The sequence below is a fragment of the Gadus chalcogrammus genome, chromosome 14 (assembly GCF_026213295.1).
Source record: "Gadus chalcogrammus isolate NIFS_2021 chromosome 14, NIFS_Gcha_1.0, whole genome shotgun sequence".
NCBI lineage: Eukaryota > Metazoa > Chordata > Actinopteri > Gadiformes > Gadidae > Gadus > Gadus chalcogrammus.
The window spans coordinates 18,006,168-18,032,540 of NC_079425.1; the positions used below are offsets into that span (position 1 = coordinate 18,006,168).

The 26,373-nt window shown below is 42.2% G+C and overlaps 2 protein-coding genes across 2 annotated transcripts; both read right to left on the reverse strand.

The window, feature by feature from the left end:
* Window positions 1–434: 434 nt before the first annotated feature.
* On the reverse strand, window positions 435–10,397 carry shcbp1 (SHC SH2-domain binding protein 1). The gene is made up of 13 exons (XM_056608321.1): window positions 9,965–10,397; window positions 8,884–9,090; window positions 8,600–8,715; window positions 8,024–8,232; window positions 7,798–7,893; window positions 6,556–6,786; window positions 5,942–6,119; window positions 5,322–5,442; window positions 4,371–4,502; window positions 2,785–2,903; window positions 2,439–2,525; window positions 2,086–2,233; window positions 435–1,693 (listed from the first exon to the last, which is right to left on the reverse strand). The coding sequence occupies exons 1-13, from the start codon at window positions 10,116–10,118 to the stop codon at window positions 1,293–1,295; spliced, it is 2,199 nt and encodes a 732-aa protein (XP_056464296.1). The 5' UTR covers window positions 10,119–10,397; the 3' UTR covers window positions 435–1,292.
* Window positions 10,398–11,928: 1,531 nt separating this feature from the next.
* Window positions 11,929–23,806, reverse strand: LOC130403952 (cytochrome P450 27C1). Its single transcript, XM_056608505.1, has 9 exons — window positions 23,370–23,806; window positions 20,791–20,981; window positions 18,773–18,972; window positions 16,592–16,801; window positions 16,215–16,378; window positions 14,823–14,989; window positions 14,059–14,137; window positions 13,216–13,419; window positions 11,929–13,022 (listed from the first exon to the last, which is right to left on the reverse strand). The coding sequence occupies exons 1-9, from the start codon at window positions 23,766–23,768 to the stop codon at window positions 12,900–12,902; spliced, it is 1,737 nt and encodes a 578-aa protein (XP_056464480.1). The 5' UTR covers window positions 23,769–23,806; the 3' UTR covers window positions 11,929–12,899.
* Between the last annotated feature and the right edge of the window lie 2,567 nt (window positions 23,807–26,373).

Genomic DNA, 26,373 nt, shown 5'->3' on the forward strand with positions numbered 1-26,373 from the left:
TAAAAGATGTCCTGGATTTGACGACTTTCCTTGAAGAACTTCTGCAATGTTACTACGCTCTAGCAGAGGGTGCGTCAAGTCAAGCTAGAGCGTGGTTGCTGAATGACTGAGCTGCAGCCAGTGAATACTATTCGTTCTACTTATACTCGACAGAAGTCACAGGCTTCCTCTAGATGGCGCTGTAGACGGGCCGTTTCAGAGCTTGCCTGTATACGTCAGTTAGTGATTGAATTCAACATTATTACTTTCAGAAGGACACATGACTGTCGAATGACTTTTTGCCCCACAGGTCTCGTTCTCCTGTGGGTGGGAGGACCAATACAACTGTAAAGCATATTACTATGTATTACTATGTCCAGATGCAAGGAGAAAATACAGAGAAGAGTCTCTGGCAGGTTTGGAGGAGAGCTGACAGGACAGGGTACCTATATAGAAACCTTTATTGACTTGAAATTGACATTCAGAATACTAGTCAGCATTTTCAGGTTGAAATCATCAAAGTCTGTAGTATGAAGCGTCTTTCAACCTAGTGGAGACCCGGTAAGGAGCAGTGCAGAGGACTGTTGAGCTGTTGCCGGCCAACCGTCACCCTGACCAAGGGGAAAGAGACGCAGAAGAGGTACTGGGTCTCCTGGAAGATGGTGGAGAACTTAACAGGGCTGAACCTGAGAGCACACCAGTAGTCACCTAGTGAAGACTAGTCAACCAGGAGTCTCTGGAGCTGTTGTCGAGGTCAGGTATCCTATTGTTTTTATTAAAACAAAAGCTTCCAATCAGCCACCTTGCTTTAACTCAACAATACCCCCTACTTTAAATGTATACAACAGCGCTTTGGCTCATGCAGACTGATAAAGAACAGCACCATGGAACCCAGACAATTTACTTTAATTCCATCAGTGGTAATTTCTCACCCACACACACGACAAATGCTAAATACTAAGTATTTAGTGATAACATTTTATTTCCACAGTTAACAAACGAATGGTAGTTGATTCAATAATATCTTAAGAATTTGAAATTCCAATAAAATAAAACGGAAATGCTTTCAAAACAGCTGTAAAGCTTATAATAAAACACAAGAAAACTTAAATAGGGCAAGTCCAAAATATTTTCACATAAGTGATACATACTGGTGACAAAGGGAAAGAAAAGCTTTACTTGATTCATTTTAAAGTGTATTAGATGGCTGTGATAAAATCTCTAAAAAAGTATTCAGCATTAATTACGGTCCTTGAGAAGCTGTTATCGGTCTCACAAATGAGACAACATACATTTGTGTCTATCAATGTCCATTAGTAGAGAAAAGTGCCAAAGTCCCCCATGCCGTTGCGTTTGAACTGGTTGCCTTGAATCGAGACAAACATTTTCTGCTCCAGAAGCCCCATGTCTGTGTGCGTAGTGCCCGCGTCTTTGTTTCTGCTCAACTGGCGACAAAGCTGCCACTTTTTAGTTGAGGTTGTGGTGGCCGGCTCGGGTGTCTCACCCAGAATATGATGCTGCACGCCGAGACCGTTCATGGAGGCCGCTCTAGGGGTCGCCAGGGCAGAGGCTGCTGGTGAGACAAGGCCATCAGTGGAGAGGGGTCCATGAACCTCTTCTGGTGGAGGATTTGCATGGGCTTTTGGATTCTCTTGTGGCTGGTGCAATTTTTCATGGGCCACCTCACTCCCATGGTCCTTTTCAGCAAGGTTGTCTAGAGTGAAAAGAAGCACAAAGGATAAACAAGCTTGTGAGACCGATTGTCGAGTTTCTGAAATGGCTTGCAGTTAATATATTGACCAATTAAGTATATAAAAATAGCAATATATTTGCAGGGGCAGTTCACTTATTGAACACAATCAGCCTACCATTGGGGACGTTGTAAAATGTGTCACAGTAATGTAGAACTTGTGCAATACAATAAAAGATCAGCATTCATTTTTAGTTGCAATGCATTCAATCAAATTCATTTGAATACTAGCAGGTGTCCAATTACAGATTTTACTTGGAAATATGTCACACTACGGAATTAAGATGTACTCTCGTCTTAAAGCCATTACACTGATCCGTGTATTGTATAAGTATTATAAAAATGGTGGAGGTTACCCATTGCGGTCTCCAGTGGTACACTGCCATTACTGTCTTGCAGCCGATTGGTAGGTTTGACTAGGATTATTCCATAGCCCTCATTATTATGAATCACATTGTTTTCCATGATGATACGGGGCATCACATCTAGTTCGTCAGCAAAGTCCTAAGAAAGGAAGTGAAACATGGACGAGTGAGATTCAGGCAGTTTTATGTGGTTGTATGTTCATGTATCTGAAACCCCGTAATTTTTTTATATTGTTATCTGATCTCAATAAAAAAAAAAAAATCCCTTTATTAATTTCCTATATGATGGTGTCAGTCATTGGAATCTAAATCATTGTATTAATTTAGATGATTTGTATTTTTACCTTAATGAGGACTCCTTCTTTGCAGTGATGGATTCCATTCCCAGTAATGCTGCATACACTGCCAGGATAGATCTCTATGCCAGCCCCCTGGAACCAAATCAAAAATAACTATCACCAACAACATAACCTAAGGCAGGGTGATCCTGACAAAACATGATTTTAAAACCTGCTTATAACAAATTATGGTTTAATCAGAAAAACACATATTGTTTGAATAATGAATTGATAATAATGACAATAATGGTGTCACCTCCAGTACCATCAGCTGGAGACAGTAGTCTTTTCAAAAATTCTAAATATAGCTTTATTATGTAAAACAAACACATTTTAAAGTCAATTTCCAAACCTTGGAGCCATAGAGGTCGCACAAATTCATGATAAGATGGGCAGAGGTTCGTACAATCACCCCCGTTGTTTCACACTGCAGCACACAGTTCTCCATCTCCAGCTTCCCCTGACGCACACCTGGGAATGGGAGTGGAAAAAGCAATAATAACATTATTTGTCAAAATAAATAAAAATAAAGATGCATAGTCCAGTACAGGGCCCAATTAACATAAGTCTGTGTTGAATGCCCAGAAAAGATAAAAGTCACTCTACTACAGTAATGATTCTTATTACTTCTGTGTATTTCCTCCAAAGTTTAATGACTTCCATATGCATCATTTCTCAAAAATAATGCATATTATATACCTTACCACTGCTTCAATAGTAAACGGCAGCGAAATTTGAATGAGTCTAAAAATGAGACCCCCTACCTTTATACAAACACGCAATTCAAGAAATCCTTCTTTCCAATCGCATTAAGAATAACCTCACTCATACAAAAATTCCTATCCTTAAAACACGATTTCAGATTGGTATGCTGCACACAAACATGTAGGTGACATGCCTGAATTATCTCGATTTAGGCTATGGGGGTTTAGGCTATGGAATACGAAAGGCATCCAGAAAATAATAGATCGATATGTAGTTTGAGCTTTGCTTTCTTTTGATCAATTATGTCAGCCATACCAAATCCCAAAAAAACACTTTTTCAAGTATTTACTTGACAAAACTTGAGGAAGTAGCACTTGCAAACTTAGGAAAGGGCCATGTATCTAAATATTACAGTATCTTAGTTACACATAGTACTGAATCAACACTAGATAAACTAAACGCTTGACTGGAATTAAGCTTGTTTAAAAGGCACAAAAACAAACCATAAATACTCTATTTAAATTACTTCACTATAAATGGCTGATGAGAACATACATAACTCCTGTCAAGCTTCATTAGATGTCTGCTAATATTCCAGATGTGTGTTCTAAATGTGTAGATGAAAAAGGAACTATATTCCATTGCTTATGGGAATGTTCAAGGATCCAGGATTTCTGGAAAGAAGTTATAAAATGTTTGTCAGATGTTTAAAATCTGGGTCCCTTTGGATCCTAAATTGTGTGTGCTTGGAGTGTAGTATATATATATATCTTTCTGTATATAAATGTACTATTTATTCTTTTTTTTAATTTTATTTAAGTAATTACTTTATTGGTATCCTTATTATAATGGTGCAAGTGGCTGTCTGTGTATGTTGTTAAAAAAATACAAAAACAACCATAAATATATTCTGAAAAAAAAAGAATAACCTCAGTTTCTCTCTAACTAGGAATTGTTTTTATTGGAGGGAACTAATCTGTCAACCTCTAATTTTTATTTAATAATTGTAATTATTAATTCAGAAAACTAAGGTTGTACTACTGTCAAAGTTATCATTGAAGACATTACTGACTTATTTTACACAGTTCATAATATATCCGTTTTCTGTCGTGAAATAATAAAATGCTGAAATGATTCTGTGTATAATGAGTTTTTCTTACCAAAAAGCAATCAACATTAATCTTTGAACAAGCAATGGTCAAAATCATTAGACGTGATCCTATTCCAACTCACAGAGAATGCCTTCGATTGCGTCGTGCTGGATGAATTTCACATTGGAAATTTTGATAGCAGCTCCAGTGGTTTCAACAAAAGTGTCACCCTTGTTCTTTTTCTCGATCACCACTTCATCAGGAAGGCCAAATCCTGGTCAAATTTAACATACATTTGAATTAACACAAACACAAAATGGACACACATTCCAATCAACAATAAAAAGAGGAGGTAATGAGATTGAAAAGACATGCATATTGGGCGTTGGGGGAGGCCGAGGGATTCATTAGATGTAAGCTAGTGGTCGATATCCAACTTCTACTTCACACAACTGAAAGGTTTTCCTGCATATACAATAAAGAAGTGTCCTCCTTGCTTAAATTCCGCCCTTATGCTTTTGTGCACATATATAAAATACCTGAAGAACACAGACAGCATTTTATGTATGCATCATTCTCATAGTGTGAAAACAATTTGTGTCGAGCAAATGTTTGCATCTTCCAGATTCTGCCCCAAACAGATAGTTTCAGGCCCTTTAAAGAACGTATAAAAATAAATAAATCAATAAAAAATTGTATTACAAACATATAAGCAATGTTTTGAGGTAAGCCATGCATACTTTGGACTGGAGGTTATCATTGACATTTTAAATTTCACAATTTTCAATTGATGATAAATTATGATCAATGATAAATGGAAGAAATTATTTAGCCTTTAGATTGGATGTTATTTATAATATACACTGAACAAACACATGAGCTTAATAATGCTTTCTTTATACCATGCAACAATATTTTATTGTTATTGTTGAAAAAAGAGTGACCTTATAAAGCCTAGTAAGCAATCGATATCTACGCCTTTTCTTTCACATCCCTACACGCTTCTGGGACATTTGTGTCATGCGTGTTATCGGCCTAAATCGTATTGAGCCAAGAAACCTTAAAGTTAATGGGATGATATTCCCTATTTTACCTTCTATGGTTATGGAATCAGGCAGTAACAGGGAACTGGTTACAGAGTAATGTCCCGGGAGTATCAAAACAGCATCGCCCTGGAAGCATGCATCTACTGCCAACACTGGGTCACTGTGGAACTGCACAGACATATTTGACACAACAGGAAAAACAGACAAATTAGTCAGATCTCAGTCGTGCACATTAAATGTGATGATTCAAGGGCTTTTAATTTGACTGAAATCAGTCTGAAGATCCATAGTCATCCCTTAGGAAAATGTCCTGTAAGATTATCCGTCTCAATTGGACTGCACCTGCCTCTGTAGGAGACAATTCCAATTTTAGATTGCTCCCATCTAATTTCCAACCAATCAGTGCTTCTCTCCTTTCATTGGTTCAGGGAATCCATCTTGCCTGGCAATCACATGTCTGCACACAGTGTTATATCAATGGAAGAGTAATGTAGGGATGTAGGTAGGGGACCTTTTTTGGAGACGTTTATCATCAAACTTTTGCGCTCTTCTGAGCTCTCTATAAATTCAAAACCTTACCTACACCATCTTTGGAGGCTATCAATAATGAACATTTGATTCTTCTCCATTCTTTGACCTTATTAAGATTTAAATAAAGCACTCCTACCTGTATTTCTGTGTCGTCGGCAGAGCACAGGTGCAGCAACTTGTCATTCAGGAGGGACTGGAGTTGACTGGCTGAAGTGGATGCTGTGACAACATGGATGACCCTTCCCCCGGATGCCCTGGAACCTTTTGCCTCGACACAATGCTGGCGTGCATTCCCCTTGTACCCAAGCACATACCTGGAGGTTTCAATTGTGAAAGATAGCATGTAAAGCATTTGTCTGGCTTGGGGTTGTAGGGTGTGAGATGACAGATGATAAAGAGAAAAGCTATTTATACATTCACTTTGGTCTCAATGGTGTCGTATCCCAAGTCAACATATTGTGCCGGCAAAATGTATGGTCAAGACACAATGCAAATGGCTATTTTCTCTGGCAAATTGTTTTTTTGTTTCATCCATGCATTGTTATAATCTGGTTCCCTCACCAGTGACACTGCTTGGACCAGAATGGCAACTTAACAATTATACAAACAGCAGATATGGCTTCCTTACGGATGCAATCGTTTCTAAATGAGACCCAACCTGAAGTGACTTAAACAGGGGCCGTAGTATCAGACACCATTCATATTACGACTGGAAAAATACACGTATACCAGAGTCAAATCACACCTCACCGTAAAAGCGGGTTTTCAATGATGCAGAGCTTGCGCTTCAGTATCTCCAGCTGGTCATACAGCTTGACACCCTCCACCATCGACACATTGTCCAGCTCACAATCTGAGTCGCAGGTGAGGTCGTTGCGGAGTGAGGAGAACTCCTGGAATAACTCTGAGCAGCGGGCCAACAGGGAGTGGTACTCTGCCACCAGTCCTGCTGGAACACGGTCCTCCAGGACGTCAAAGTAGCTATGGTTAGGGAAGAGAGGAACATTGTTAGGAGGAAGCGTTGCCTTTCCGACAGAAGGCTTGCGGTACACTCTGTGTCCTCCATGGATAGTAAAGTGTGGCGCACAAAGCACTGCCGTCGTGTTCACAGGTAAGCTTCCAACATGGACAAGAAAAAGAACGGTGCTTTTAGGAGTGCTCTAACCCGGCCGTTTATGAGTGCTCTAACCCAGCTGTTTTTGGGGAGCAAGTGAGGACAGGAGGATACCCTGGGGTCTACATCTTGCATCACGTAGGTTTACCCGTTGTTACAACCATAGATTAGAGTGTGCACCACCCACTGTATTTTTGGGTGCTTAGCACCTGTCAAGGGGGGGGGTGGGTTATTATTTCCTTTTGTTTCCTTTGGTGCCACTGTTAATCCTCCTTGACCCCTGGGTTGCTTGTTTTCTTTTGTAAATAAATATCATTGTGTGATACCTGGTTTCGCGGTTTTGTGCCACTGCACCCTCACCCTACGTCTGTTGCCTTATGTTGCGCCTTCAAATGAGTCACCACCAGGGGGCACCCCAGTCAAATGAGTCCACCCCAGTCGAGCCCGTTCTCTGAACTCACCCCATGACTTCTACAGCTCACCCTGGTCTTGCAGACCGATGTTGGAGGTCTAGCAACCAGCTTTGAAAATCACTTCAAGAAGCAACTCCTGAAAACTGGAACCTATTCCAGTTATTTAGTGCAGCTGTTAAAAGGGGGAACTGTCTGTCTCACTGCTCTACGCACCACAATACAATAGTTCTTAATTAATATTAATATAATAATTCAAGAGTCCGGATGCAACGTTAGGTTATTCCTTTTCCCTTCTTGTCTTCACTATCACTTGAAATGCCTTTGGGGTCAGATTATTGACTACGGGCTTCAATCATATTGTGAATCGATTTGATATGTGTGACTCTTACAGGATTTGTTTTATCGTTTCACTAATAATTCCTGCAATTTGAGTTGCAGGAATTAGTTGCAATGACTTTCACTCACAGTCTGAGACGAGGCTCCACGCAGCGAACAAAGTAATCAAAATCATCATCTTCATCTTCATCGTCCCAGATTCTCCAAATATGCTGATAGAAAAATCTGTGGAAGGGTTTTGATTATATGATTTGATTTAAATATATAGAGTTAAACAAAAATAATAACGGAGAGCCAACTTCAATCACCCAACCTTTTTTCATTAACACAGTGTCACCCTAGAATTACTCTATACCTAAGGTGTTCAATGGCCAGGGCTGTCTGGTCCAAGTCCCCTGAATCTTCAAACACCAACTGGAGTTCCTGTAGAGGCACCTTGTGTTGTGTGGCTTCTAGCAGCACTCTCATGGACTCCTCATTCAGATCACATCCATGGGTCTCACACTGGACAGGTAGCGCGAGCTGAACACATGCTTTCAGCTCCTTGCAGTCTACAGCATGCACCTGTAATCACAGTAACAGCAATTAAGTGGCTTAAGAAAAAAATGCTAATGAGGAAACAAAAGTATTTATAAAAAGGTATTGATAGCACAGACTTAAGGCCATTCATGGAAATATAACTACCAAATCGCTTAATATAAGAATTTAATCAAATATTAAAGTTGCCAGAGGCCAAAGGAATATTACATTTGTTAAAATTTGTAAAATACACTAGAAATGACTAAATGTATGAATCTGTTCATAAAACGAATTAATTACCGAATTAGAAAATATAATTCATGATGACTAAATTGATGAACATCATCACTAGTTTAACATTTGTGTTGAATATAAAAACTTTTCATACTGTAGATCAACACATGAAACTCACCTCAACAAGAACATCAAAGACATCGGTGGACCATAGGGCCTGCCAGTCACATGGCTCTACTGCCTTTTCCAGATAGTCTGATATGAAGGCTCTGACCTCTGATGTCTTACAGTCACCTGGTGGCAAAGATTAAATACCCAAATTGAATTTTTGCAAAGAAGTAAACACCTATAAATATAAATGCAGAAAAAACATTGTAATAAACCATAGCTTTGGTGACTTTTGTACATGCTGGATGAAATAACTATAATATGGATAACTTTTTCAAAAATGTTATGCATTACCAAGCATATAGTCCTGGTAGGCCTTAAATCGCTCATAGTAGAGAAGCTGGTTTGTTTGGAATGTGTCAGGGAGAGTGACATCACCGCGACAACGTCTTTCAGCTCTCTGTAACCGGGTCCCAGATTTGTCTGTGCTGTTCAAGTGGTCTGAATCGCCATCATCTTCTTCATCGTGATCTTCTTGGCCACTATCTTTCTGACTTATGCCTTCCAAAGAAAAGGACAACAGCAATTATAGTCGGGCGTTAACGTCCTAGTCAGCATTGAAATGCCCCCCCTTATGTGCCTCCTGCGCGCCACACCTAGCAATTGAATTACACCGCGGATTGTTGGGGGCGAATTTACACTGGTCTTTTTCACTTTTTACCAATGTCGAATCGGTTATTTGCGAGTACTCGAGCATTTTTCCTCATGAAAAACGCCCATATACGCTTTGAAACACTTTTAAATCTACTCATTGTTTGGCATCTTCCGTTTTAATCAGTACCTCGGCTATGTTTGGAGCGCTGCTCTCAAACTATGGTCTTCAACAACCGATGATGTAATGGTTTCGAGTGTAGCCTCGGCCAAAACAGCAATGTGGTGTCATACGTGATCATACGGAGCGCAGCAAGCTTTATGCGGCGCAGGGAAACATCAGCTGATCCAAGTCTGGAGTGCTACAGTAGCGTATAGATGCAGTCTCGTTGCGTTTTAACGACACATCGGTGAATATTCTATGTAACCAAAAATAGAATACAATACGTTAGAAAGTTGTGAATAACGACGAGCTAACGTTAATTGCATCAGACTGTGACCCTGCTGCGAAGTGATTACGGAGCGCAGAGGCACACATGGAGGTTGCTGAAGACGAGTCCTAATTAAGAGAAATAGAATCAATTGTAATATGAATGTATATTTCATTATCCAAATAATGTCTGTTATAGAGCTAGAAAAACACACACGCTGAATTAGATCTTCTGACAGTGTGAAACTACATAAACCAAGAGCTCCAACATTATCTGATGATAAGGAACCAAGTACGCATTCACCCTAAATAATTGTTCATTTATCCAGCCGGCATTGAAAAAAGTGGACTAACCTTGATTTAAACCGAAAGATTCATTTCCGATACGAATTTCGTTGCCATCTTCAGTTTCAAGTTCGACGTGGACGTAAGAATCGAGATTCAACTCAAACTCCTCTACTGGCGTGTCGTGACTTTCATTCGCATTTGGCCTCAATGTTGTCGGCATTTTAGCGAGGAGATAGAAAACTGTTCAAATACGTCTCTACCTTTAGCGGGTCTTTTCTTAAAACATAGTATGGCAAAACAGGAAATGCACTCCACCCAACGTCTTTCGAATTTCCCACACAGATGGAGTATTGACCAATCGAGAGAGGCACGACACCCTACGCCACGGAGTGGGCCGTTCCTTGCACTAGCAGACATGACCGGCTGGAATAACGTTTATATATAGGTCGTTTGAATCGATTTGTATAGTTTCAGTTATTCCCTTATTTCCCATTCCCTTAATAATGAAAACAATTACGTTTTAGGAACTAGTAAACTTTAGAGAATAGGCACAGGGGAAATGTGTACCATAGTTATGCGCCGGAAATCCATACGTTTCCAGGGTATTCGTCGCATAAACAAAACGAAACGTGGTATGTGGTGACCAGCATGGTGACCAGATAGACATCTTATATAATCGTCGGAGCATCGAACGCTACCGCCTACTGGCGCTGACGAGACGCGGGGCCGCCACCTTGGAGTGGTCATCTTCTCCACATTGCATTTAATTAATCATCATACCTCACTGAATACCACCGATTTTCATGCGGTTTTTTGTCATACGTGTAGCTATGATAAAGGACACATGGTTTGGCCTGTTTTATTATTCATAGTTGGCTTAACACTAATAGAATATTCTGATATGCTGTAAATTACCAGACATCCGAGATCAAAACTGGAAACATAATCCCCGCGATGGGGGGAAAAAACGGTCAGCTTTAATACAACTTTAATATTAAAAAAACAAGATAATAAAATTAAATAATACATAATATTATACATAATACACAATACAATATATAAAAGGATACGTTTGTTTGACAATATAATATTTACATTTATGAATGCTAGCCTTATGATGATACACCTACTCTTTTGAGGTGAACCGGGAAGCTGAAGAGGGATGGAATAACACCATCAAATAGTCTGACAATCTGACCCGTCCTGTCAAAATCAGCCTGCTTAAAATGTTGACTGCAGACAACTGAATAATCTGAATAATCACGCAGTGAATCCTTCTCTCCTCAAAGCCCCTTCCCACTTCTTCCTCACATCTTTATCTTTGGGAAACCTTCAAAAGTGTCGGATGCAATCTAGGTCAGTGCTTATGGAATATGATTGATCAAGTATCAGTTCATAGCCGGGTGAACTAGCCAAGTTCAACAGTAATCCCAAAATTACCCCATTCCAGGTGTCAGGTGTGGCAGGGCCTTTTCCTGTTTATCACACATTTTATCCCACACATTTCATGAAGGTGGACTACACAAAAATGGGTTGGAAAGCTATACTGTGTAGTGTATGCGCGCAAGGCAGCATGGGTATACCCAGGCTAACAAAGTCCTGCCAAGGGCCCGGTTGAGTTCTGCTTAGACCTCAATCCCAAGGTGCAAACTCCATAATAAATAACATGATCCCGAACATGAACCCACCATCATGGTTGAAGACTAAGTCTGCATTGGAACAGGACATTGGATGTGAATTACCTGATGACACATGGCATCACAGTGTACGATATATAGTGTACATGCTTTGTCTTTCAGTATAAGGCATGTTCGGGTGTGTTCCGGATGGTAGCAGAGGTTGTCATCAGAGAAATGACCAGATATGTTCTGGTCATGTCCATCTTTGGTTGTATTTTGGACACCTGTTTTTGAGGGTTTCTCAAATATGTGTGACATCAACATTGATCCATTGATCTTTATTTGCCGTATTTCCTTTAGAAACTAGCGCTCCCACCAATCAAGAAAATGTAATTGCTTTTGCTTCACTCATAGCGTAGACTCATTATTTTGGTTAGAAGTCAGAACGGCCTCTATCTTCCCTACAGTGGGTGAAAAGAAGTGAGGTGAACCTGAAAAATGAAGATACACTATGCATGGATCCAGACAGAAATTTGAGGAGTACAGCATCCCTTTTGTCATAGCCACAGCTGTTGTGTTGTGTGTTCTCCCCCTGCGTCAAATCTGGCCTTCTCATGATTTGTAAAACTAAATAAAAAAATCTGGGTCCATCATATTTTCAGCTACAATTGTGTTAAGAAAAATAAAGACACAAAACCAGAAGTGATGCCATTTTAAATGTAATTGGCGATAGGGGGTGCTAATGTCCCTTTACCCATGGAAACGAACATTACATATACAAAGGCATTAAAGTAGTGATATTTAAGGGCATTAATTCATTACAGTGGTCTGGCCAATCAAATTTTTTTATTCTCAACAATGTTTAAGTAGGATCTTCCTCCCTCTCCTCACTGGATAAGCCTCCACTGGTTTATGTCTCTTGGTTTCTCTCGCTAGGTGGTTTTGTCAGTTATAGAGTAGGTGTGTAGGGGTGGAAAAAGAGTTTCCTTGACGCAATGTTGGTAAAAACATATTTTTATTTAAAAACAATACCACAACGGTCGAGTCACTTGCGCAACTCAAGCCTCCCTCCAGTTTAGAACTCTGGCCCTCTTAAGGAGCACAAGAATGGGTGTGGCTCAATTAACCTATGAGCCACAGCTGCAGACTATTACAGGGCTAACAGTCGGACAGGAACACGTGAATCTTTTAAAACATGTTAACACAGTGAAGATGCCATTCACATCTTCACATGGGGGTTTATTTGGTCTGCCTAGAAGGGGTTTATGTCTGTAAGGTGGTGTAGTGGGTCTAGTTGCACTATGTCTAAAGGGGTCTATGTCTTTAGGTGGTCTAGGTCTATGGTGTCTGTCTTTAGGTATCTATCTCTGTCTCCAGCGTGTCTAGGGGTCTCTGTCTCTGAACCGGATGTGTACTGGCGCCGCGGGACACAGCAGACCATGGGTCTTGGCTTTGACCTCCGAGGAGAGAAGTGGGGACACGTCGATGTTGAACCTCTGGATCAGCTGACAGGAGGAGATAAAACACTTTTAACATTTACATTCAACCAGTTGATGAGTGTTGATTTGCAGTGTGTGTGTGTGTGTGTGTGTGTGTGTGTGTGTGTGTGTGTGTGTGTGTGTGTGTGTGTGTGGTTTTGGGGGGGGCGGAGGAAGGCGGGGGGAGGAAGTGAGGGATGTGTGTGTGTGTTGCTCCTACCCTTGCAAGGGCTAAGTGCATCTCAAGCTCCGCTACCCTGCGGCCGATGCAGCTGCGGAGGCCGTAGCCGAACGGGATGGAGCCAAAGTTGTCCACGCGGTCCGTGTTGTCCTTTCGGACCCAGCGTGCCGGACGGAAGTCTCCGGCGTCCGGGAAGTTCTCCTCCTCCATAGATGTGGAGTAGTGACAAAGAGCCAGCTGGGTCTGGCACCATGAAGCACATAGGGTCATTTAGGACACTTTAATCCAGAGAGACTCAACATTTAGTCATCTAGGCCAGTGTTTCCCAAACTTTTTTTCTGGGGACCCATTTTTTTTTAAATTACAAACCATCGCGACCCAATTCACAATAGACCTTATTTATAAAATCGTGAGCTGAACAAGTTTGTGCATAAACTAAAATTCCTGAACGTTTTTACTGCCAATTCCGCATCCCCTTATATATGAACTTAAATCAGCCATTTCGAAGAGATAAATCACAACTTTTTTTTTTTTCACTTGTTATTGAAAACATAATACACATATTAAATACTCAGCCCTAAATGAGACCAAATAAATGCATTTAGGCAGAGTTCCCCTCTCCTTGTTTTGGCTATCTCATTGTTGTTATTTCCTCTCACAATGTACATTAGCTTTTCAACTAGATTCAATGTTATAAGTAAAATGATCAGAACAATACAAACATTCAGTACTATCAAATACATGCTTCTTGTTGAAAGTTTGTTAAATGCTAAAAAAAAAATATATATATTATGCAACCAAATCTCCCGCGACCCACATGTGGGTCGCGACCCAGTCTTTGGGAAAGACTGATCTAGGCATGATTATGTGTGTCCTGCTCACCCCTTTAGGTATGAAGTATCCTCCCACCACCAAGTCATCCTGGGTAACCCGCCCATTGCCGGGGAGAACTGGAAATAGCCTGCACAGGACAAACAAAGACTCTCTTTCTCTCTCTCTCTACACACGCAGCTTTTAAACCATTCCCTCTGGAAGACGACCGGGAGGAGCAAACAAAGAAAGCGAGGAGCCGCAGGGAGCAGGTTCTTCACGAGGAGAGATTTAAAATGGAGTGACTCAGTAATGTAACAACCTGTATTTATTTAAACTCCCGTTTTCTACCCGCCTCTCGTATCATTCTTTACTCGCATCCTCTGCCTCAACCTTTCCTTCCCAACATCTAATCCTCCACCTCCCTACCCTCTAACCCTCCACCTGTCAACTATCAAACCCTCCACCTCCCCACCATCTAACCCTCTACCTTCCAAGCATCTAACCCTCCATCTGCCCACCATCTTACCCTCCAGCTTCCGAGCATCTAACCCTACAACTGCCCACCGGCCCCCCACCACCCTACTCTCTTTTCCTCCACCTCCGTACCATTTAACACGCTATTCCCGACCATCTAACCCTCCAGCTCCAAGCAAAAAGTTCAGACTTCTTCTCCAGGCAACAGAAGTATGCAGTAAAGGCGTAGTCAGTATTTCCGACTTCTTTACCACACAACAGACGTCTTCAGCTAAGCCATAGTCCGTACTCGCAAAATGGTTTTCAGTAATAAATGAAGTTATGAAACATGGATAGTGAGTCAGGGTATTTGTGTGTACCTGAGCGTCTCCTTAACGAGGCCTCGGATGAGGGGGAGGCGAGTAACGTGGTCGGCGGTGGGGGTCTCCTCCAGCCCCAGGACCCCCAGCACCTCCTCGTAGATCTCCTGCTGCACCTCCTTGTTCAGAGCCAGCATGTAGACCGCCCAGGTCAGGGTGAACGATGTCTGGAGAGAGAGCCAGAGCAAGAGGGTCATTTTAAGAGAGACACAGAGCTGAATATAGAACAAAGGATCTCCATTTGGCAGCGACCGATTCACCCGACAAAAGACTGTACCACAGGGCTTTGCTAAATACTATACCAATACCAGGCAGTCAGTCTGAGTCCAGTCTGGGTATATTGAGCCATGTTCATTATTATCAGTACTGTTGTTTCCTCTATTCCATATCTCATTAATAGTTTTTTTGTTAGTGTGTATTAAAGTTGGAAGGAGTATGTTTGTAGTTAAGTGTGTATTGGAGTTATTGGCATTAGTATTCAAGCTCCTTATCCTCCTGTCTTTGTCTTCCTAGCTTCTTCAGCTCATCTCTCTTTTCCTATTCCTCAAGAATGCTGGCTTGGAGATCACTCCAATTAGTGTGGCGGTTTCTGGAATACCTTCTAATTTGAGAGCTTGTAGGGAGACCAGAGCCACTGGGCGGGTTACCCCTCCCTCCAGTGAAAACTCATGGGATTGGGTAAATGTCTTTTTGGGATATGAATCCCATAGTAGTCAGGCTACTTGGCATGGCTACTGTTTGAGACAGTTCTCGGATGGCCACATTACTTATTTTGACCAAAGGAGGGGCCCCACACACACACACACACACACACACACACACACACACACACACACACACACACACACACACACACACACACACACACACACACACACACACACACACACACACACACACACACACACACACACACACACACACAAAGTTGCTACACAAGTTGTATAACAAAGTTGTTACACAAGTGCAAAAAAGTGTGGGTGCGTGAATGTGACACGAATTGAGCTGAAAACAAGATAAAAGTCCCACCCTGTGAGGATCTCAGGCAAAATTATAAGAAACTGGATCTGGGTGAGAACATCTTAAACGGTGGAGTAAATGTACGTGTGCGTATGTGCTGACCTCAGACTGACACCCTGATATTGGCGCCAAAGAAACACAATCTTTGAAATACAACACTAGAACACACACACACACACACACACACACACACACACACACACACACACACACACACACACACACACACACACACACACACACACACACACACACACACACACACACACACACACACACACACACAGAGAAACCAAACTTCAGCACCAGGCCATCCATTGACACACCCTCTCTCTCTCACACACACACACACACACACACACACACACACACCGTGTCGACGCCTGCCAGCAGCATCTCCGTCGCGTTGGCATAGATCTCCTCCAGGCTCATCTCCATGGTAACCAGCATGTGGGTGAGTAGACCCCCCTTCACCTCCTCCCCCCGCTCTGACTGACCTCTGACCTCCTCCAACCTCTTACTGACATGGACTTGACCTGGAGAAGGGTGGTGGGGGGGGCAGAGAAGAAAGAGGGAAGAGAGTGAGAGATTGTGCAGAAGCAACAGAAAGCCACACACACACACACACACACACACACACACACACACACACACACACACACACACACACACACACACACACACACACACACACACACACACACACACACACACACACACACACACACACACACACACACACTTCTTACTGAAGTTGAAAAGGCCGTCCCAGGAGCTGCAGAAGTCCTCCCAGGGCCCGGGTAGGACAGGCCGGAGCCACTTTGGGATGGCCCCGGCGTACATGGTGGTCTTGAAGGAGCTGAACATGAGGTGCAGAGCAGCGATGTAGTCCTGCGTATCTTTTGGCACCTCCTCCTCCAGACAGCCCAGACGAGTTTCATACAGGATGGAGGCCATTCCTGCAGAGGATGCATATGGAATAAACACATAATTATGTTTCACAATTAAATTTTTGGGATTGCAATTTGATTTATCACTCTTTAAAAAGGGGACATATTATGGAAACAAAACTTTTCCTGGGATTTGGGGTGTTGTTTTGGGTCTCTGGTGCTCCCACACGCATACAAACTTTGAACAAGTCTGTGCATGATTTTTTGAGTGAGATATGCACTTCTGAAAGTACCCCGCCTACAGTTAGCAATCGAGCGAGTCAGTTTCGGCGCCCCCTCCTATATAGGAAGGGGGCACAGTTGAATATTACCTCCCTTACTTCCCCACCCCCCTCCAATCAGAGCATAGCTACGATTTTGTGGACCAGCGGACGAGCTCAGGGCGGAGATGTTCTCGCATTTCAGAAGCAGGGATATTCCATACAAAAATAGATGTCTAATTTGTCAGTTCGCCATATGTGACTGCCTGGCAGGGCGTCTAGCGGAGCTGCCGGACTGCCGCCGAAGCTCTGGCGGCAGTCCGGCAGCTCAGCTCCGGCAGTACCATCCCTTTCTTCTCGATGTCCATATGGACTTCAGAGAGTCAAGGCCAAAGTTCCTTTCCCCCATTCTTCTCAACCATGGCCGAGATAACCCCCACTATGAGTCTTTACTTGTTGTGGAAGTGCCAGGGACGTCAGACGCAGTCTTTACGATTCATAATATCATCCGCGGCTTACATAGCTTTTGGCCGTGATATTAGATATAATATATAATACCTATTATTATTATATTATATCATATTATATTATATTATATTATATTATATAGATATAGAGCTCCAGGAGTCCTTAAACGGCAACAATCACTTCTCCTCCATGCTGTGGTTCACTCTTACAGCTCATTGGTCAATCATCAGCAGCTTATTTGCATTAAAGCTACAGACACCAGAAACACCAGAAACATTCTGAAGGGACTGAAAAAGAGGGGTTGTAGTGGTAGGCAAGATTTTTTTTCCTATAAGCAACTTCCAACAAACAGCTTCAATAACGTGTCTTCTGGAACTCATATACTATGTTTACTTGTTGGGAAAACACCATAATATGTGTTCTTTAAACAAAAAAATACAATATTGACACTATGGGTTTGGACATCTTTTTGATGTGGAGACGTCCTAGCAATCCGCAGGATCAGCTACTGGATTGTCTGGTCATTGATTACCCAGCATGCTTGTTACAAGACAGAGGCTACTAACCAACCAAGCCACAAGCATATCCAGCGGGTTTCTAGGCTTGGAGGCTAATGACAAGCCTAGCCAGTAGCCAGGCTAGCCGACTTTTCTGAAGTTTCACATTTTTGCATGCCCTCAGTCGAGCTAGTGGACAAGACCAATGAATTCCCCCCCTTCCCTTCACCCCGCCTGCATGTTGAAATCATGTCATCAGCTTTATTTTGATACGAAGACGATACTTTTGACATCAATCTGACTCCATAGAGTCAGTCTCTTCCTCCTTCACCGTCCTTCCCCTCTCTGCCTCTTGAATAATTGAGGCAGGGCCAGCTGTACTTTAAGCATAGAAATCCACACACAGCGCCGTTCCAATGAGTTATGGCTGGAATTTGAATGCTTGCCAGCAAGCATTGAAACATATGGTAGTTATTAACCTTTCCTACCCTGCAGTACATCTCCTTGAAATCCAACATTCCTTCGTCAGCCAAGTGGAACCAAACTTCCTCCCCCGTTACTGCAATGTCTCCGACATCCAGTTTTACAATAACTGTTACCTCTTTCCACAAACAGAGGAGAGGAGAAAGAAAGAAGAGAGACGAGAGGAGGATGGGAAGGAGAAGGTGGGTGAGAGAGGAAGAGGGAGTAGAGAGGAGAAGGAAGAAATGAACGAGGGAGGAGAGTAAGAAGGATAAGGGGAAGACTCTCCTATTCTCATACAGGTTAGGATTTTTTCTGCACTGAGGAAGCGTCCTATTTGGCAAGACACCTACCCTCCATGGCGTACTGGAAGAACAGGTCATTGATGTTGACCACAGACTCCCCGTCAGATGATTGGCTGCGTAGGGAGCGGACCCTCTTAACCAGGTCGTCCACCACAAGGTTCACATCCTCTGAGAACACGGCCACGTCCTGCGGTCGCATGATCAGCTGCCGCAACACACTACGCATCTTCAGCCATTCCTCACCCTCCCTGCAGGACACAAAGAGCAACACAACTTTTGATATATGCATTACACTCACAACCTTCAAACATTACACTGTGCTATGTACCTCAACACTAGAGAGACCCCAACATGTTATGTATCCCACATTCTAATGACTTCAACAAGATATTAAACTAAGCATTCTAAGGATTGCAGGACTTTAACGACCCCAACATGTTATGTACTGCAACATTCTAAAGATTCCAACATGTTATCTAACCAGCGGTGCAGCAAACAGGGGGAAGGTGATGACAATTCAGGGGGTCCCTTATCTTATAGGATTTATCAATAAATGCAAAAGAAATGTGTGTAGATTGCTGCTCATAATTTATGTTTTCAAGCAAATTTGTCTTACACCGTTAATATGGCTGGTTAGTTTGTCTGATCATTTAAATTGTTGGGCCTCTTGTTTGTAAACATATTCAAAAATGAAGATCCAATATATTAAAATAGAATGTTGAGTGTCGTGTAAAATATGCAGTAAATTAACCCCCTCTTTCAGCATGAATTCTTACCCTAAGATGAAAATAAATTGCTTTCGGCTTAGAGTTAGTGGAAGGATGAGGGCATGTTATCCCATGGTTACCACCCATATCAACATTTTAATACTTTTTAAGTGCAGTCGTAGTGTATGGCCGTTATAATGGGCGATGTTGTTGTAGGATGATACAAAATTAGTACTACTACTATACATAGTAGTGGTATGATTAGTATTAGTATTTGCTGAGTAATTAATCCTGAAATTATTTGTCCATACAAAAATGCAACACTTGTAAAATACAGGGGATTCCACTTTAAGTACATCAATGATCAGCCCCTCCTCTTCTCGCCCTTAACTTACGTTTTTTTGGCGCAGTTTAGTGGTGTAGTTTGCAGTTTATAGAGTAATGCTCTACCAATACACCTCACAAAAGGGGCTATACACTAGCTCCGCTAGCTGTGAGCTGTTGGCTCTTTCCGACGCATTCTCTAATTCATTTTCCTTCAAATAATTTTTTTGAAGAAAAAGGCTATACTTTAAATAAGAACAATTATTGTATTATGGTATATATAAACTTTGCGTTATCCATTCACAAACCGTTTAATGCTAATAGGTTTATTTATTAGGGCTGGCTTGCAGCGCTCACCTAATAAGAAAGGCTAATAAGGACAATACCAACCAAATCATTAGACCTGAGCTTTAATAAGGGGAGTGCTGCAAGGCTCAGCACGGCTCAGCACTGGTCAGGACTGGTGTGATTAAAAACGATTGAGGACAAGGCCGAAAACGGCTTGAGGCTTTTATTTAATATGACCGTTAACATTAGTGATAGTTATTTGGAAGTAAACATACAGAACTATATTTACGTATTTAATGTTTAAATCCTGGCTCTGCCCCGATGTACTTTAACATTCTAAAGGCCCCAATTAGCCATGCAACGATTATAGATTACAATTTAAACTCAATGTTCAACGGTTGGTCATAAAAAATGAATGCACCATAATGTCCTTTTTTTTTTAGAGTGAGGACAGAAACACTTGGTGTGGCTGTGCCATTAGTTACCAAACCGAGACATTTAAACCATGGTTAATAGTTGAATTGGTAAATGATGCATCCCTAGCCCCAACATGTTATGCACCCCAGACTCTAATTAGCATATTAGGCCAATGTTGGCCCCAACACCACATATTAGGCCAGTATAGGATCATGCATACCTATCTCCTGCCCTCTCCAAACATCACTAGACATTTTACTACAATATTTTTAAAAGGCATTGCGTACCAGTTTCATGGGGTCCAAAAAAGACAGGTCAAAGGTTACTCACGCAGAGATGAGAGCGGTTGAGCGGCCCCTTAGGTCACGGTACTCCTTCCAGGACTCCATGTTTGCCCTCTGGGGGGTGGCTCTCTCGGCCCGCAGCACCTGGGCCACCAAGTCGCGGTCAGCGATGGACACCACCAGCTGGGGGCCGAAGCGGGACTTGAAAATCTTTCCGTACTTCTGACGGTGGTCCATCTAGAGACGGAGGGAAGATGCACTCTTTATTATCCTCAAAAATAATACACAGAAGATTTACATGTGACTGTGGCTGAGCACAATGTTAATACTTGATCCTCATCATGGAGTCACGATCCTATCACAGGAAACAAGAATCAATCATTTAGGGGGCTATTCAGAAAATTGTGGTCATATTATTGCATGTCATATTATAATGCTTGCATGGTACAGTAGAGGCACTTATGGCCACAGGTCGTAAACAAGCACAAATGGTAACACGCAAATTGGGGGGGTTACACGTGTAGGGTAATAAATGATCTAATTTTGGTTATTTCTTAAACAGAATATACCCCAACCACATTATATTCCCATTAAACCACAAAATCAGCATGAAAAGCATGACCAGTTGAAATTATTTAACATTATTTATCACAAAACTAGCATAACCTTTCGTAAGACATCCTACAAACATTGTATAAGGCCAGCCTGCTGTGGAATACATTCATAAAGCAGCAAATGTTCGACTTCGACAGTACCTTTAACTAGTTAACCTTAACATAAATGGCAGTAGGCATACAAGTGAAGTGAGAGAAAGAATGCATGGGGTTTCCTTCTTCTTTGGTGGGGTACACAGCTTCAGCAGATGACTTGGAGTAAGCTCAACAAACAAGATTCATCCCCAGGCAGCAGAAGGCATGAATGGGTGACATCTACGTATACAGTTGGTGTCATAAAGCCCTCCCTGTCTTTTCCTGTCAAGATGGGATGACCCAGAATACAGAATTACAGTTCTAGGGATTCCCTTAAGGGCAGCAAAGTAAACAAAGTTCATCTCGGTGGCAACAGAAGGTTTAAACAAGTCCCACGTTTGGATGTCACTGAGAATCCAGTGCTTCGTTGTGCTTTTTCCACACTTCTTTCATTCGTATTTGCAAGATAATGATTATACTTCCTCCAAACCTATGGTAAAATTCTCGCATACTTGTTGTCAAGCAATGTGTATCGATTTTAAAGTGTCTTCTGCTTGGCTCCCTCTCTCTCTCTCATAACGTATCTACACACAATACCACAAGGCAGTTTAAAAAGTATGCATAGGATCAAAAACTTTTGAAATAAACAAAACAATGATATCCGTCCCTTCCAGTCTCTTGCCTTGATGTGGGGGATGTAAAATCAGCACTGCTTATTGGCTTGGGTTGGTTTATAGGGAGATGTCTTAAAGGGATAGTGAAAAAATATGTCTGACATTCAGTCACAAGATGGCACTGTTGGAAAGTATTCTGTTAAGGAAAAAAGGGTAGATAACATTGCCTCTTATCTACCCAAATGCTTTTTCTATAAGGAGAAAGCATTTGCCTGGTCAGTGATCAAATCAGAGGATGTGAAAGCATTGCAAGCATTCTCCCTGTTCCTTAGAGGCTGTTGGTATGCAATTGAGGTGCACATCATCTCACCAATATGGAGGAAATCAATGTTTCTAATATGAAGACCATCCTTCAGAAACTGCCTAACAAATTCAGAGACATGTGGAGGAATGGGGCATGTCAGCTACAGGAGCAGCATGGACAGATTTTTAGACCTAGTAGACTTCATAGAGAGACTGAAGATACTGTCAGAACCACTTTTTTGGGAAATCCAGGATAACTGTAAAAAAAAAAGTCAAGACCAAGAGGAAGCAGTTTTGCAACAATACAGTGAGCAGGGACAGATTAAAAAAGTAGAACTCGACCGATTTTACGTACTTCCAATATAATCACAATGAGAAATTAGTCTCCTCTTGCCTCTTGCCCCGCTCGTATGGATGAAAGCCCCTGACCCCCCCCGCCCTTTTTCTTCTTTTTTTACTTTTACTAATTTGTACTAATACTATTTCAATACAGTTGTGCCAAAATTATTGTAATTTTATTACAATAGTAATAATATTAATATTACAAAGAAGCCCTCAACAGGACTACTTACATAGCCTATGTTAAATAGGGCTTATTTAAGGGATACCGAACGTCCTAGTAGCCTATCGTAAATAGCGTTTTTTGCTTTTGTGCAATGCCTTATTTGTTGGTTTCTTGTTTCTAAATTACAGAAAACCTTAAAAGGTATAAAGGCAGGATACGCAGTAGGCTTACGCCTATCTGTGTTAGTGTGTGAACACAATGATTGGTGATCAAAATGGCTGTGACATGGCGTTTTCCTTTACGTCAAAAAATATATTTTCACCATCAATTGATGCAGAAAAGGCAATATTTGGCTGCAGAAAAATTCACCAGAATGCAGGAAATGAATTGCCCAACATTTGGGATATGAAGCAGTGATTGATACTGCCACGCACAAAAATGTCTTAATCTTTTAAAAAATAGAGCACTTTTAAGTGCCAGAAAGTTAGAAAAGATTAATAAAACAATGTCTTACCTGGATCTCGTGGATTCTGCTAAAACCGTCGCGAAAGAAGAACTCCACCAGATTTCCAAACGTGCTGGGTCCGGGCATCTCCTTGAGAGTCTTCACACGGGACACATCTTCCAGGGTCTCCGGTCGGATCAGACCAGGGCGAAGGGTCTCCTCCCTGGCCGCGATGATCGGGGGCGCATCGCTGGATGCAGACTTGTGCAACGCGCGTAAAGAAAAGTAATGCCTTTCACTAACCAAACGTCTCGTGCGTAAATGCATCATCGGTAAATGTGTCTTTTGGGAGACAGTCCGCTTAGTCTCAAAAGCAAAACTTGTGAGCCAACTGAAGGTTCCACTGTGAATAATGGCCTGTTTTATAACAAGTATTTCGTAGGAGTAGTGATCTTTATCTCCTCTCATACTAGCGCACCTTCTATTTACTACCGCCCTGCTGCTCTTGGGAGAGTATCGCGAGAACTGAATGGCGGCGCAGCCCCGTCATCTTACAAAACTTTGGTTATGAAATCGAAAAAAAACATGGGATATTTGAGATATAATTTTCACATTATAGATTGAATATGAAGCTGAAAACACCACGTAATGGTTACAAATTAGCAGCCAGAGACATAGGCCTACATATTAACATTACCTGCATATTCTATTAACATTTTTACTCCAAGTTTATATACTTTATATTTGACAAAAAAAAAGTAGCCCCCCATACTACTTTTACTACTAAATGACTGATAAAACAACGAAAGTAAATGTTTTATTAGATATCATAACCACAGCCTAACAGTAGTAACAGGTGGTTCTAGGTAGCATTTACCTTGAGACACTTTGACATGGATATCTTCAGCAAACAAGCATGAATGTTTTTGTTGTATAAAATAGCCGTGTTTCGGTTAGTCAGCTGTAGCCCTCTGCTAACTCTCTAGCTCAGGTTATTGTGCTGTTATGGTTGGGTTCAACAGCTGTAATGTTTTTACCTCAGCTAACTTGCTACCTTAAGTTGTTGTGTTGAGTTGGATTGATTGATTATGCAGACAGACATTAGACATTATACATTGTCACGGCACATATTTAATACGAGAGAATTCCTAACCATGAACAAAAAGCTTTTCCAAAGTTGAAGGTTATACTTGGCAATCATGCATTAGCCTACCATTTAAAGGCAGACCGCAAGCTACGACATCTGCGTGACAAGGAGGGGGAAATGCCCAACAAAGCCAGTCAAAGCACACCCTATATACCGTAAGTTTTAAGAATAGTATTATTATAAATATATATAATTTATGAATGATCAGACGGGTGGCCAGGTTTAAAGCAGTTCGCAACTCTCGTGCCCCATACACCGCACAAACCCGAGAGCTGCCTTCATTTACACACAGCACACAGACACTAAACACACAACAAATACCCAACACGTACGACTGCCTCGGTGGCGGCGCCGCTTCATGCCTGTGTCGTGTGGCACGGGTGTTGGACGGGTCTTCCGGACCACGTCCTTCCCCTGCCCGGACTGGAGTGCCACGGTCTACACGCTTAGGGTGATGGCCGCCCCGACACATCGCTCCCCAACGGGTCAGAAGGTGCAGGCAAATGATAAAAGTGGATGTCCGCAAGCCAGAACTCATGCTCCACCTCCCAGTCTCCCACCCGGAGGACTAGCCGCTTCCTCCCCTTTATCCCGTCCTCTACTCCAGTCATCAACGCCAACCAACATCAGCCGGACATTGGTTGGCATCCATGCCCCTGGGAGGTCGCCAGGATGTACCAGGGATGGTCGACCCCGTATCTACCAGGCCCTGGCAGGGTCAACCATCGAGGCTGCCGCCACGAACAGGCTCCCGGTGCGGCCCGGTCCGCCAACCACGGGCCTGATAATGCATTCTCAATGGAGAGCCGAGCGGGCAGAGAGGATCGAGGCTCACGGCCTGTCAAGCGTCATGCCAAGCGGGCGCACTCCCGTGAAACTGTCGCTTCCGTACTTGTCGAACGCATAGATCACAATCACAATTAAATTTGACACTGAATTTGACACAGCACATTGTAATTTCTGCATCTGTTATCAAAATAGTTATTAGTAATATAGTGAAAATTTGTAGAAATGTGAATATTGGGTTGGCATGTTGATTAACGGTGTGTGCCCCTAAAATTTCTGATCGCGCCCCTAAAATTTTCAGTTACTTTACTTTACTTTATTATGGATCCCCATTAGCACCTGCCTCAACAGCATGGCTATCCTTCCTGGGGTCCTTCACACCCAAAAACACACAACATCATACACAACAACACTACAGATACACACATAGACAATATTTCACTCACAAAAATTCAGAAGAATTTCAGAAATGACCAGTTTACAGTATTATGAATTGCATAATCAAGAGGGAGAAAAGGGTTTAAAACATACCCATTACAATGACTTTTCATTTGTGTACATAAATGTACTAATAGTACCAAAAACACAATACAACCACCACTGCTGTTATTCTATCATAGTTAAACACAGATCAGTCAAGTTCATGAAATATGAACGCAGTGCTCCTAGTGAAAAAAACAAGTCTGGAGCCCTTAGATGGCCAGGCCCACCACGCCGATTAAATCAGCGGTCGGTCAACCCTCCTACGCTCCTACGCTCCACCTTCATCACAGTCCGCCACGGATGGCTGGGGGCTGGGTCAGATGGTGAACTCCATCTCTGCCCGTTCTTCCTCCTTGAGAGCCCCAAAGAGGGACTGGGGCCCAGTGAGGCAGACATGCTTCTTCTGCCGCTCCGGCGCAAGCCCCTGTCAAAAGGGCATGGAGGCTAGATCTTACCGGGAAGCTTGGGAGAAGTCTGGGTAGCCGCAGGAGGCATAGAGCGGCGGCGTAAGACCCCAGGCTCTATTCCACTTGGGTATATAAGGAGGAGGACGAGAATCATTCTGGAGTGTCTTTGCAAACCTCACTCGGCTTTGTTGTTTCTCGTTTGCGGGTAACAATAAAGTCTCTGTCAATACTTGATCCGGACTCCCCGAAT

Bases quoted from the DNA above. Each gene is read 5' to 3' on its own strand.
- shcbp1 (XM_056608321.1), bottom strand. From the start codon at position 10,118: ATGCCGACAACATTGAGGCCAAATGCGAATGAAAGTCACGACACGCCA. The intron at 9,091-9,964 runs GTTAGTCCACTT...TTTCTTTGGAAG, and splicing joins ATCTTTCGGTTTAAATCAAG to GCATAAGTCAGAAAGATAGT. The intron at 2,234-2,438 runs GTAAAAATACAA...TTCCTTTCTTAG, and splicing joins AAGAAGGAGTCCTCATTAAG to GACTTTGCTGACGAACTAGA.
- LOC130403952 (XM_056608505.1), bottom strand. From the start codon at position 23,768: ATGAGAGGAGATAAAGATCACTACTCCTACGAAATACTTGTTATAAAA. The intron at 14,990-16,214 runs GTGTGTGTGTGT...CTCTCTCTCCAG, and splicing joins TGCTGGCAGGCGTCGACACG to ACATCGTTCACCCTGACCTG. The intron at 13,023-13,215 runs GTAGGAGCAACA...TCCTCCTGTCAG, and splicing joins TGCACTTAGCCCTTGCAAGG to CTGATCCAGAGGTTCAACAT.